The 14,696-nt window shown below is 47.1% G+C and overlaps 1 protein-coding gene across 1 annotated transcript in view; it reads left to right on the top strand.

The window, feature by feature from the left end:
• Nucleotides 1-607: 607 nt before the first annotated feature.
• Fgf14 (fibroblast growth factor 14) overlaps nt 608-14,696 on the top strand; it is a 499,318-nt gene continuing 485,229 nt past the window's right edge. Inside the window, exon 1 of the mRNA XM_090341911.1 lies at nt 608-1,639. Coding sequence (XP_090198037.1) covers nt 1,432-1,639 — 208 coding nt within the window. The 5' untranslated portion in view covers nt 608-1,431. The remainder of the gene's footprint in view (nt 1,640-14,696) is intronic.

The raw sequence follows: 14,696 nt of genomic DNA on the forward strand, positions 1-14,696 counted from the left end.
CTGTCTGAAAGGACATCCATTTTCTCATGAACCTTTGAAGCCTCTGGATAGAAATATGTGTCTCTAATTCCACAAACCTTCCTCACTCTGCCATGCATGCACACAGCTACCTCCATGTCTGTGTCTGCGTCTACACTCCTAGCTCTATCCATGTCATCTCTGCCTGTCATCCGAAGTAAAACCCAGACTGCAAGAGTTAAGGGGAACTTCAGCTTTTCATACAGCTTCCACGAGTGCCAAGTGGGGACTCATTTTGGTTCTGCCAAGTGGTATGAAGTGGCTTCTCTTCCTTCCTTCCTCCCCAATCCCTATGTCTTCCCTAAGCTGGGCTCATTATACTTGTTAATGCTCCGTTTTCTAAATTCACTTTTTGCAGAAGGCTGTCAGATTGGCTCCCAGAGGCGGCCCCTGCAGGCTGGAGAGGAGGAGGGAGAGGGTCCCACGGTGGGGGGTGGGCTGGGGCGAGGTTGGCTGGGGTGGGCAGCTCGGAGGAGGGACCGGCCAGAGACTGCAGCGATTGTCCTCCCCGGGCTGGTTGAAGCACCTCACTGGTGACGGGTCTGAAAGCACGTGGCTACGTCATGGAAAGCCAGGCTTTTCAACGCAAACTTCCACTCCTCCTCCTCCTCCAGCTCATGCCTGTAACTCCCCATCCGAGGCTGGGCGAGGAATCCGGAGGGGAGATTTTTTTTTTCCCTCATGCTCACGCTGGTGGCTGGAGCCTGGAAGAGAGGAAGGAAGGAAGGAGGAAGGGGTCTGGGGCTCTGTCCACCTTACCAGGAGACAGACCAAGGCAGGGGGCCTCTGCGAGCATCTCGCCCATTCGTCGTGCCGCTCCAGAACTGCAGGTTCAAGCCGATGCACTGAGCTCTGGCCATCGATGATTTAAAGAAGGGAAATCTCGACCCTGGGAGACAGAAAGGAGCCTGTGCTCGGGCAGTGAGGCTCCATCGAGGTGGTACTGCCGTGTGTGTGCGCGATCGCTGCCTTGGCTTTGCTTCTCCTTTTTTTCTTTTTCTTTTCTTTTCTACCCCCCCAACCCCCTCCCTTCTCTCCTTCCCTTTTATTTGCCTTCTCTCCTAGGGGCTACACAATGGCAGTCTCCTCCCGGTGAGACGAATCCTGCTTCGCCTCTTGCAGATCCACCCATCCCCACAGCGACCGAGTGAAAGGCTATGGTTTTCTCTTGGAGGATTTTTGGGGCTTTCCTCTTCTCCCAGATTAGTTGTGATCTCAGTTGGGATTTCTTTGGCTTCGGGCTGAAAAAAGGATTTTTTCTCAACCTTTTGCTAATCATCCGGTGGTGATCAAGGAAGGGGAAATAAATCATTCACCCTGGCCGAGAAAAAACAATCACTGAGAAGTCTCCAAGAAATAGACCACGTGAGGGGGAAAAACTGGGAGAAGACCCAGAATATCACCGTTTTTCCTATGGTAAAACCGGTGCCCCTCTTCAGGAAAACTGATTTCCAATTATTATTATGCAACCACAAGGATCTCTTCTTTCTCAGGGTGTCTAAGCTGCTGGATTGCTTTTCGCCCAAATCAATGTGGTTTCTTTGGAACATTTTCAGCAAAGGAACGCATATGCTGCAGTGTCTTTGTGGCAAGAGTCTTAAGAAAAACAAGAACCCAACTGGTAAGCAAAACTGGCTTCTTCGTGCTCTGCTTTTCTAAAACCCTCCGGGTGCCTTGTCTGTGGCTCAGGCAGCCAGACCTGCAGTTCTGCCCTGCAGGCAGCAGGCAGGGAAAGCGGAGTGGGGACCCGGACAGTGTTGCATGAATAATCAAGTCACAGCTTGGATCTGCGTCTACACCCTCCCCTCCCCACACCCCAGCCATTGCCAGCAGCTCCCGGCTGTGACACCATCCGTGCCTAGGAGACTGGAGGAAACTTTTGTGATTTTTTTTTTTTTTTTTTGCCCCTGTAACCGTTCGGGGGGTCGGGTGCGGGGCGGAGCGCGGACCGGTACGGCTCAGGGCTGCGCCCTGGAGAAGGCGTTGGATGGTTTCCTTCACTTGGGCTGCTGCCTCTTGGGGGGTGGGTGGGAGGGAGCGTGCCCGGATTCGACACCCCGATCCTCCTCCGGCAGTTCGGCCCCCGCCTCCTCCCCCAGCTGGCTCTGGAGCCCCAGCCTTCAAACTCCAGCCCCCTTGTGTCCGTGACAACGTCTGGCGCAGGAGGAGCGCAGCGAGCGCGCGGCTCCTGCCTGGAGGGAACCCCGGGCCGAGGAGCCACCCCGACCCCTCTAGTAGATGGCGTGGAACCCCCTCGAACCCCCTTTCAGCAGCGATTGCCCCGAGGGTCCAGCTAGGGTTGGGGGTCGCCGCCGCCTTCCACCCGCCTCCCGGCAATCACGCGCCGGTCCCAAAAGGGTTCCAAGAGGGAAACTTGCGGTGCATTACATAAGGAATGCAAATGCAGGTGGCTGGGGGGGCCGATCCCGGGGGTGTCGCCCTCGGGGGACTCTGGGGGGCGGCGGCAGAGCCGTGGGGATGAGCCACCCCCGGGACGCCAGGCCGGAGGGCGGCGTGGTGGAGGTGGCCTGGGCTGGGGCGCGCAGGCAGTCCCCGCGCCGAGTTCACAGCCGAGGACGCAGCTCCGGGGTTGGTGTCTGGAGGAGGGTCGGGACGGCGGCCCTGCACTGCGGTGCGGTAGAGCCGGGCTTGGCCAGTCCGCCTGGCACTGCCAGCCCAGCGGGGCGGGGTGGGGGGCAGATTCTAGTGTGGAGAGACCGTGCGTGGAGGAGGACGTGTGTGTGTGCGTGGATGGACGGTCCGCGGGGCAGACAGGGGGCGTGGATGGGCGTCCAGGGGCGGATGCTGGCGTGGATGGACGTCTGGGGGACAGACAGGGGAGCAGGAAGGCGGCCAGGGGGAGCTGCTGGCATGGACAGGCGTCCCGGGGGCAGATGCTCTCGTGCCTGGGCAGGAAAGGACGTGTAGAGGGCCGTCGTGGACACTGTTCCTGCGTCCTGGAGCCCCCGACCCTGTGTTCTGGCTCTTCACCCTGTCTAGCCACCCTCCCCGGTCCCCTGTCCTTTGACCCTTCTCTGGCTCAACTCTTCAGTGTTCAATGGAAGTCGGTCTGCCTTGCCCAGAACTGCCAAGGAGTCAGTAGCTTGGTCGGTTTACTTGCCATGGAGTTTCTAGTTTGGTTGTGAGCTCAGGGCACGCGAAGCCCTGCCCTCCCCTACCCCCCAGCTATGCTTGTTGGTGTCTAGTGCCCACAGACCCCTCGCTGGCCCTTCATGCAAGGTCCCCTGCACACCCCACCCCACCTCCTGGGACAGGCCCAGGCTGCAGTGGGAAGGGAGGAACTACTGTACACAGCAAAAATAGTGCCTGGCATTCTCTTGTCATCTGCCTGTGGAAAAATTTCGTCCCTCTTTGAGGAGGAGATACTGGAAAAGCAGTTTAAAAAATAAGTTAAGCGTTCAATGTTTGACTAGGAACCTCGCAGTTAAGTCGTTCCATAGTGTGGAAGAGTGGGGAGTAAGTCACGAATGAACAGAAGTTTCTTAGTAGGCCTTTATTGTTGCTGTGGTTATTTGTTGAAGGATTTTGTTGGAAACCCTGATTTTTGCCGTATACATGACTCAAGATCCTTTTCTTTAGGCTTCCCCCCTACCACCCACTTTCAGCTCTCTGGAACAGATGTTTTCCTCATCCAAAGGATGTTAAACAAAGGCTCATTTACTTTTAGAGCCATGTATTTTGCAGCTCTGAACGCCAAGGCACCTGGGCTCGAGGTGATGGGTTATCTCCGCAGATGTGTCTCTGAAAACATCCTCAGAGCCTGTAATGCAGAGTTCTGCAGAGACTGCCAGGCTGAGAGCTGCAAGCTGGGAGTTGGAACACTTAGTAACTCTTCCTTTTAAAAATAGGACATTTATGCCTCATACTTTTTATTTCAGTTTCTAAAAGTTTGATGTTCTAAGCTTGAAGCAAACCTAACAGTTCCCTTCCAGTCTTGCACTTGGTGGCTTTCATTCCTTCTGCTATGAACTGGTAGCCCACAATCTTTTGCACATTTTTGATCCCAAGATAGCAGTACAACTAAGAAGTTAATTGGGTAATTAAAATAAAACAAAGCCTAAAATCCTTTTAACTGTTAAAGCCAAAAGAGGAACAGATTGACTACTACCTATTATGTTATCTTAAATCTAAAAAGAGGACAATTAACTGCTTTCCAACTAAAATGCTCAGTTGAATATTACCACGGCCCTGTGAGTTTGATGTAAAGCACCTTTTATTATTTCAGAGATAAATACGAATCTTCCTTCCAGGGTCTATAAAATTATGAAATAATTCACTGGGCACTCCCAGTTATTCAACTTGTCAGTTATTCAACTGGTAGTTTGGTCAGAGGTTCTGGAAAGAGCTGACGAGTGGGTTGGTATGCGAATAAGCAGATAATGAAAGTGCAAATTTGGGGTAAAGTTATTTCATGCAGTTTTAATTTGCTGTACAACACTTTATAGTATTTTGTAGTTGTATTGTGTAAAACTTAACAAACAACATACAACATATGTTTATGCTATTAAAATAAACTGCATAATTTTAAATACTGGATATAATCTACAGTTGCTATTTCCATAAAAACACATAATCTCAAAGTACAATGATTATTAGAGAACAGGCTTGCACATTCTCTCCCCTCCCCACCATGTCCTACTTTCCCTTACTTTTCTAGCAAACAATAGCTGTGCATTTAGAATAAATGTTACTGGCTGCAACTTTCATTGTATGAGTCATGCAAGGTAACTATATTTTAAACACTCATTAAATAGGGAATACTAAGTCCAGGTACTTATTGTACCTGGAGGAATCTTGGTATGTTTCTTTGAACCCGAACATGAGTTTAGATTGACCAGTGAATATAACCGACAAATTTAGGAAATAATCTAGGTCATTGCTTTTGAAGCAAAGGATGATAAGAAAACTGGCTAACCCCCCCCCCCAACTCCCCAATAAAGGTCATAGTATTGTTATCTTTCCTGACAGATAATATAAAACAAACCAGGCACTCTCAAATATATCCACCCAGTCAGTCATAAATAGTACTTCTAAACCTCCCTATGCTATCAGGACTCTGAAAAGGACAGATCTTAAGATAAATCACAACCCCAAAAGACTTTTATTGAGTTTCCGTGTCAAGAAAGCTACATACGACATGTATGCCCTAGGCCTAGTTCTGCATAGCACTCAGAGAACAGCTACAAGCTGTGGCTGTGACAGTCCCCATTTCTGAACTCAGTCTCTTCTACCATGTGACTCTGTGCAGGGTTGGGTATGGCCAGTAGACTGATTCTATTTCCCCCTGGTCTTTGGTGCCTTTCTGATCTGCTTTTGGCCTTTTACTAAGCTATTTCAAGCCAGGTTATGACACTGTTCTTCATTATTTCCTTTTCTTTTTTCTTTTCCCTCCCTTCTTTCCTTCCTTCCCTTCTTTCTTTCTAGGCTACTTTATGTCTAGGGCAGTCATGGTGTTTTGAAGTTAGGAAATAGGGAGAGAGGAAAGAAAACAGAGTAAGCACTTTTTATTCCTTCTTTGGAGCCTGCCGACTCATCCTGGCTTTCTATAGAACTGGGTGAGCCACAATTAGGCCACAATGTCTGCATTTCTAAACCCGATAGTAAACGAAGGCACTGAATTCAGGCTGCAGGGCTGGAACACCAAACTGGTGAGCAGTTTTCTTCTAACGTGGGAGTGGGATTCGGTGTAAAGTGATGTGGCCTTGAACTCCATCCAGGAAGCTTCTGTTACTAAGGTAGTAAAGTAAGTTCTGCGGAGAAAAGTTGCTTTGTCAACCAAAAGATGGCATTTGCACTAACTTGTTCATTTCTTGAAGCTTATATACAAGTTAATAACTGTAAAATTTCAATGTATAAACCTAGTTTTAACAAGGAAAGTGACTTTGGATGTAGTTATATCAGCTTGTTCTTATCTTCTTCCTTGGTGAATATTTGTTCAAATAATGCATTACTCTGCAAAGGGGCTAAAGCGAATTTTATGTCATACTTCCGGTTTCCATATGTTCAAGTTCAGCCTTCCAAGATTTAGCAACACAAATATTGGAGAGTGTTTTGTGTTTTTTGGTCATGGAGCTTGAACTTGGCTTGGGCACACTGTCCCTGAGCTCTTCGGCTCAAGGTTAGCGCTCTACCACTTGAACCACAGCACCACTTCCGTTTTCTAGTAGTTAACAGGAGGTAAGAACCTCATGGACTTTAATGCCCTGACTGGCTTTGAACCATGATCCTCAGATCTCAGCCTCCTGGGTAGCTAGGATTACAGCCACGAGCCACTGGTGGCTGGCTATTGTAGAGTTTTGCCACATGTTTTTATTACATAGGTTAATGTGAGCAAAACTAATGTTTTCACTTCTTGGTACAATTTGGCATCATACCTCCCTCATATTGACTGACCAGTTTTCTTGTCTCAAAATGGGAACATTTTTTTCCAAATAGTTTCTTATACCTTAAGGGCAAACAGTTGGGACACTTCAATAGTGTAGCAGGAATTTGTTGTTTTAAACAAATTGTTGCATTGTCCTATGTTTAGTATGGTTAAGGAGTTGTACAAAGGGATTTCAATGTAACATGTCAGTTTGTGAGTACGAAGAAACTTGATCAATGTAATCCTTTTGTCATTCTTACCATCTCTGAGTCTCAACCTCTGGGAGGTGGAGGGGGTTGATGATGGGTCAAAAAATCTCTACCCGTACCCGTCCACCAGTACAGGGTGCTTGTTTTTTTTTTTGTGATGTTCCTTATATTTTTGGTCTGTGTAGCATACATCAGATTTAGTTTTCAGTTGAACTTCCATATCCAGGAAGTACCAGGATTCTTCTGAGGGAGATTCTCAAATTTTTTTTTTAACAATAATTTGTTAAAAATTTGTTCAGAATGTAAAAGAATGGCCAGTGACAGGAAGAGAAGTCAAAAGGAGAAACTCTGAGGACTTCTTAAACATGAAGGAGGAAAAATGGGTTCAGTTTTTACAGAGAGCGGTGGTGTTTCCTGACCTTTTTTTGTTGGCCTAACCAACTAACTTCAATAAAGTTGCCCAACAATGTTGGAAGCTACTGTGCTTATCACTGTCTCCTGACAGTACCTGTGCCATGGATGCATGGCAAGTTTCCAATGTCTCAGTAAATTTAGTGGGAATTAGGTGCCTGCACAAAAGTGAAGTGTATGTAAGCAGTAGTTTCACACATTCTCCGGTTCATTTAATGTTTACACCTTTCCAAAAGGACCAACCAAAGATTTGGTTTCTAAATGATAAAAATCAAAGAGAAAACAGGCATCAGTGGCTGTTGTGTGTGTGCTGGTCTTGAACTCTCTTTGGTTCAAGGCTAGCTAGCATTCTACCACAGGAGGCACAGCTCCGCTTCCAGCTTTGTTTTTTGGTGCTTGGAGATGTCTCATGGACTTTGATGCCCAGGCTGGCTTGGAACTGGGATCCGCTGATCACATTCGCCACAGTGGCTGTGATGACCGACAGGAACCAGGCTCTTCCACGGCCACCATGGCGCCCTGCCTCCCCTTTGCCCACACTTGACCCGTTCTCGAGCACTTGCTTGAGGCCTGGGGCTGTCCCCCACCTGGTGCTGGAGGCCTGGGGCTGTCCCCCACCTGGGGCTGGAGGCCTGGGGCTGTCCCCCACCTGGGGCTGGAGGCCTGGGGCTGTCCCCCACCTGGGGCTGGAGGCCTGGGGCTGTCCCAGGTCTGGTGCTGGAGGCCTGGGGCTGTCCCCCACCTGGTGCTGGAGGCCTGGGGGTGTCCCAGGTCTGGTGCTGGAGGCCTGGGGCTGTCCCCCACCTGGTGCTGGAGGCCTGGGGCTGTCCCCGGTCCGGTGCTGGAGGCCTGGGGCTGTCCCTCACCCCGTGCTGGAGGCCTGGGGCTGTCCCCCACCTCCTGCTCTAGGCCTGCAAGCGGTCCCTCACCTCTGAGTTTCTCAAAACTGCACAGGGGCGGGGGGGGGGGGGGAGCAGGTGCTTCAGCATCGCCCATTCGGCTGGGTGCCTGGGGTCGCAGCGCCAGGCCCTTCCTTCGGCTCTGCTGCCCGCCTGGGGGGCCTTCGGGAGGCCGGCCACGGCCCCCGCCCCTCGTGGGGCGCTGCCTCGTCCTCCTGACCCCAACTTCGGTCCCCAGGCCCGGCCTGACCGCTGGGCCAGGGTGGGCGGCGTGGCGGGAGCCGCGGATCCCGGCTGCCCCGGGTCCCGTCCGGGCGACTCGTCCGCACGGCGTTTCTGCACAGCCACGAGCCTGCCACGCGCGGGGGGCCACGGCCGGGGCAGCGGAGCGGCGGGGTGGGGGCCCGGCCTGCGAGCCGAGCCGCCCTCCGAGCCCGGGGGCGCCGAGGCGCAATGCGGCGGAAGCGTCCCCCCAGGGCCACCGTAGCGCGGGAAGTTCCCGTTGCTGCGGAGATGACCTCTGACCCTGGGGGCGGCTCCAGCCGACGCGGGCAGCCGACCGCCGTTGCCATGGAAACTACGGGGGGGCGCCCGGAGCCCCCGCTGCTGGGAGCCCCGGGGCCCCCGCAGCGTCCCGGCGTGTGTGGCGCTCGCGGGCGCTCCGGCGGGCTCGGGCTGAGAAAGGAGCGTGTTCCGGCCCACAGGTGGGCGCCAGACCCGGCCCCGCCCACGCCCCGCCCATCAACGCGACCCCGCCCCCGCCCCGCCTCCATAGACTCGGCCCCGCCCCCGCCCCGCCCCATCGGCTCGGCCCCGCCCACGCCCCGCCCCTATCTTCTCGGCCCCTCCCCGGTCCAGCGGTTAGGACCTTGGCTTACTGCAGCCAGGGAAGGAGCCCGGGCCTGGCCTCAGTGTCCCCATCTGCCATTAGCAGACCCGGGCAGGGGGCCGAAGGTGCCTGGACTCCGTTGTGGAGCCCAGCTGGGCCCTGGTTTCTGCAAGCCGAGCCTCTCCCCTTCCCCCACCCCCTTCCTTCCCTGCACCTCTTCGTGTGGGCTCGGGGTGCACCCCAGGTCTACTCAAAGTACACCCCAGAGACCAGGGCCGCCTCGACCGCGAGCTCTGCTCTTTATGCATTTGGCTGGGGACGCGGTGGAAGGGGCCTCAGGTATTTCACAGTGGTCTGGGAAGGGGTGGCACCCCATAAGGTCCCTATTGTCTGAGGATGCCTTTGGTGAGAGGTGGCTAGGCCTTTCCGAGGGGAGCGGGAGGGGCAATAATTCATTTTCTCCCCTTCTTGAGCGACTGGGGAAGACCATTTTGTTTTTACAAAGTAAGATGATGATTTTCAGGGCCTACTCGAGCTCTTGCAATTTATGCCGTCTCTCTTTTAGGATTACCTTCGTTGTCACCTTCATGATAACTACAATCTCTCCAACACCCTTAAAAAGTGCCACCAGAGTTGGGCTCAAGGAATTTGCAGGAAAAGAAATGAATCTATTTGCCCGATTTGTGCTGTGTGAGCCGTAGGTGGATGAAGAGAGGGAGGGCTCTAGGTGCAAACCAGAGGCCACAGGTGGCTTTCTGGAAACAATAAACATCATGAAAACCAAGAGGTACTTGGGGAATGAAACTGGGCAAACCTGCTAAGGAAGTGACAAAAGTGTACCCTAAGCCCTGGGGCAGGAGGAGAGTGTAGTCCAAGAACTGTAAAAGTGGAAGTGAGGAATTTGCGGGTGTTTGTGGGCAGTGGTGGGTGGTGGGGCCGGAAGGGAGATGGTACCGTCTGTTCTCTGATCAAATTTACTCTTTACGCAAGGTTGCATTGTGGCACAATGTAAAAATTAACTTGGGAGTCAGAGGACTGAGCAAACCAGCAAAGTCAGAGGAAGCAACTGAAGTAGTGAGGCAGATGGAGACTCAAAGCCGGTGCTCAGGAGAAAAGGGAGTCGTCCATTTTAAGTGACACTTTGAATTTGGAAAGGAAGTTGAAAGAGGAGTCTAGAAAGAGGGTTTCTGCTTGCACCCTTCGGTCAGGACAACTCTTGCTGTTGTAAGCTTCTGGCCATTTGTCAATAACACGCCTGTCTCTTTGAAACATGGAATAAAAATCTGGGAAACTCCAGATTGCAAAGTTGAGGAAACGTGTTAATGAAACAAGTCAGAAATTTGGACATTTCCTGTTCAAAAGTTAAATAATGCTAGGAGAGATGCCTTAGCATGAGTAGGTTCTGTTTCCTCACTTCAAATGTGAAAATCATTAGGAATGGGGGAAAACACTTTCCATCAAGACAAGTCCAACTGTTCTTGTTATGATGGTAGTCAATTCTTTTTATGACTATATTCAGTTCTTTGACAGTAGTAGATATTTATGAACACAATACTTGGCTTAGTTTGAGTAGTCAGTACAATTAAAAGCTAAGTTTTCAGACTTCATAGGTCTGGCAAGAAAAGAGAAGGAAGTGTGAATTTGTAGAATTTACATATCCAAGTATATGCACCTGTTTTTTTTTTTAGTAGAAATGAATGCAATTGTAATTAAAATGCCTCCCCCTGTCATTTTTTTTTTTGTCAGCGCAGTATGTATCAGCCTCTTCTTTACCGCCTTGATAAAGGGGCACTTGGGAGGGATGGCACATTCTTTCCACTTCCTGTGTGCATGACTCGATGCACTATTAGTATGTTTAAGAAGAAAACCAAGAAATGTGGAAATAAAGAAGGCTGAGGACCAAACTGAATGTCAAGTACTTGCAAGCTTTATTTAAAAAAAAAATGAATGTCACTTAATTGTAAGCTTTGTTTTTTGTTTTTGTTTTTTTTAGAATCAATGTCAAGCTCATCTTTAGTTCTGTCACTGATGTGTAGCAGATATTGTAATTCTTAAGCAAAGAAAGGACTCTGTTTGCTAGGAGACCAGAGTCACTTTCCTAATTAAGCACTCAATGGTCACCATAATTCTTCCCTAATGTTTTATTGTTGGGCAGATTGGAGGCAATAACCCAATATGCTCAAATTTCCTGACTTGTTTCATAGACATTTATAGCTTTCATCAACTTAATAATGTTTCTTTGCTATTACAAATATTTTCACAGGATAATTAAGTGAAATATGCCTGCTTCCCAGGCATATAGTAATCAATGTTAAATAAAGGGAGTGCTTTGGAAATTTAACTGATATACAGAAACATAAAATCATACATTTATAGGTTTCCATAAGCTATCTCAATACATGTAAACTGTGTATAGTATTTATAGGAAATACTTTTACTGAAATGACTATCAGCTGTTAAAATATTTTCATGCTACAGTGAATCGAGGTAAGGTATCTCGAACAGATTTCTGTTGCTATGACAATACTCCAGGCCAGGTGATTCATAACAAGTAAAAGTTTACGTAGCTCTAGGCTCTGGAGGCTGACATGGGTCAGGTAAGGATCTGCTCTTGCATCCGCATATGGCAAATCCCCATATGATCTCATGAGACAGAGCCAGCTACTAATGGAGGTACTCCCTTGATTAGTCTACTGGTGAAGGTGGAGCTTCCGAGATCTTGAGAGAGTCCTATCTGACAAAGCTGCCTTCATAAGGTTTCCACTCGAATTTCTGAAGGGACAACAACATTCAAAGCAAAGCACCGGTAATGGTTTTGTATCATTATAATGATGCATGGCTTTTAGACTCCTACTTATATTTTATTTTAAAATATTGGGGAAAATATTAAGGACCCAGCACAAAGGTGACTGACTCCATCTCTGGTGTTCATGCCAGGGCCATATATGCTCCAGGTTGGCTTCCATGCCTGGCCAGAGAATGTGGTTGACTCCCTCTGACTCTGTACTCTTCCCTATGGCAAAGTACTTTTGGTCTCATTCTCTCTGTATTTGTGTCATCCTACTCTACATTTCCTCCTATCATAATTTTTTATTTTCTTTTTTTCCCCAAATGTCTTTAGGAGTTTTGGTATAAATTTCCTCTTCAGGCAATTTTGGGATTAGGATTCCACTGAAGTTTCAACTCTTACATGCGCTACATTGGGGAAATAGGCAAGTAATAGAGTGGTCAGAAAATAAAGTGGATACATTTGTCTGAACTACAAACACCCAGCTGGCATCATTTGACTGAACTTCAATTTTTCCCCTCTGTATTTCAAATTATATATTTATATAATTATATAATTATTTTATTTCAAATTATATATTTATATAATTATATAATTATTTTATTTGGGGTTTATAAATAAATATCTCATTAATGGATGAAAATTAAACTAAATAGATCTCAAAATCATATGACTGCTTTTTTTGTTAACACATCATTCTGAATTTAAGTTCTTTTATAATTACCTACTTTATATAGGTAGTTCTATGTATCAGGTACTCTATTTTTCTTAGCTAATTTAGTTCTTAAAACCAAAGGTAGGAGTTCTGTTATACTTGTGTAATAAATTATGAAGCCAAGGACTGGACACATGCCTCAGTAGTAGAGTGCAAGGCAAAAATAAATAGAAGAAAAGAAAATAACAAATTATAAATCTTAAGCATGACAATTTTAAGGATGACAAATTTAAGTATCTGAAGAGCCTCCAGTTATTGCTAGAAAGACCTGGGTATACAACTAAGTAATATTAATTCAGAATAGATTCTCTTAAATCCTTACATTGTGCTGCCTCTTTAAAAACAATGTCCTATAGCAGATATGTGAATGTGATCGATAGATTTTTTTAAAAAATCATTTTAACTTGAAATTAAAAGGGACTGTGACAAATTCAATGTTTGGAAATCTAGAAGTTTTAATGTATTAAAAAATTAAGGTAGCATTTATATACATTCAATGCACATTTCCTTGTAGATTGCTGCATTTGACAATTGTGGGCATCATTGTAACCATTAACCCAGTCAATACAGGACAGTCTCATCACCACAGAAAATCTTCTCCATTTCCACTTAGTTCCTACCCTAAGAGGCATTTGAATTTTAGAACCCCACATCATTCAATTACAGAGCTCTCATACTTTCAAGTTTTTTGTGTTAATCAACACAGTGCTTTCCTTGATGCAAAACACAGCTCCTGCTCAAATGAGAATATCCTGGTCCAAATCTGAATGACCAGGGCCCAGACTCAGGGATTCAGATCACTCCAAATAACTTGCTCCACCAGAAGGTGATCTGCATGTTTATAGTCACAGAATGAAAGGAAAGCATAAGTCATTAAATTTCTGAAATCCATTGCTGGGGGCATCAGAAGACAACCTACACCAGAGCCGAGAAATACTTTCCATAGATTTCAGGTGTTATAACATTCTAAGTTTTAGGGTTGGTGATCCTAAAGTTCTGAGTTTGTCAGTGTAGCCCCAAAGTTTAACCTAGTAGTGAGGAGGATGTTAGGTCACACACCAATTTTGGCGGTAAATGGCTGTTAAAGAGGTAGGAGACAGTACAAGGGAAGTTGGCTCTTGACCTACAGGGATCCATCTCTCTGTAGTCCATACTGTTTTAGTCTGCCCGCTAGTCTGCGAGGTCTTCAGTATACAGGTGGCTTCTTCAAAGAACTTGAGTTCACACTGTTGGATGGATAGAATTGGAAGTATTAGTTTCTATTTTATTTGGCCAACTGGAACTCTTAACCAACAGACTGTTATCATCCAGAAGTAGTTGTTGTTGTTGTTGTTGTTTTTTCTGGAGTTTGCCAGCGTGCCACAGTTAACATAGGCACTGACAGATGAGAGACCTGTGGGTCAGAGAAAAACAATGTGTTACTCAGGTCATAGCAGGCGGCAGGCATTCACCTTGTCACCCAAATCCCTCAGAGACAATGTTCAGTGGACCAGTAGATGTTCCTGGTCAGTGGATTTGTGTTGCAGTCGAGGAAATGAGTGGAGGAAATCCCCAATATTTAAGGGGCTTTCTAGCAAATCCACCTAGTCTTTGCAGGAAGGAAGGCATTATGTTTAATATCCCCTTCAGAAAACAAATGTGTCCTCTAACCCAGAGGCAGATCCCAAGTTTGTTTGCTATGCAAATATTCTTGCAAACATAGTCCAGTGCAGGAAGTCTGACTGCAGAAATGCCATGGATACATTGTCATTTAAATCTGTTTCTTGCCAGGCAACCTCTTTCTTGCTGTTTCTCATAGCATTCTCATAGCTCCAAAAGTCTTAAAAATATCATCTGGAGATGATGTCTTAAATATAATCCTGAGGTTTTGAGGTGATGGGCAGTATATAACTCTATAGGATAAATCAATCTATATTGGTTTATTAAATAAATACACACTACTATGTGATGAAAATATCAAAATTTAAAAATTAATATGTAGGAGGTAGTATGTTAATTCCTGGGAGAGATATAAAACCCTCTACAATGATTTGATCTTTGATCCATAGTCTTTCAGCCAAATGTATAGACAATACTACTAGATAGGAGGCAGTTTTGCTAGAAGACCCATTTAGGATAAAAGGGGAAGGAGAGGGAATCTTTTAGAGAAGTGTTACTGGATCAGATTCTTCCTGTTTTAATTGGTCAGAGTGATAAACACATCACTGACAAGAGAAATAGATAATATATGTGGTAGAGCAAAAAGGTAGGTGTTTGGAGATTTGTGGGAAAGCAAATGGAATCATACTTTAGAAGATTAGTAGAATCATATGGTAAAGACTAAAAGCCTGGCAGAGGAGTGGGCCTGGAGGTGTAAAAATTAGTGAACCAGAGAATGTTTCCAAAAAGTAGAGGCAGTGGATTGAGATTTGCAAGATAATAGTTGGATGATAGTAGCTGATT

The sequence above is a fragment of the Megascapheus bottae genome, chromosome 11 (assembly GCF_031878675.1).
Source record: "Megascapheus bottae isolate mThoBot1 chromosome 11, mThoBot2.hap1, whole genome shotgun sequence".
NCBI classification, from domain to species: Eukaryota; Metazoa; Chordata; class Mammalia; order Rodentia; family Geomyidae; genus Megascapheus; species Megascapheus bottae.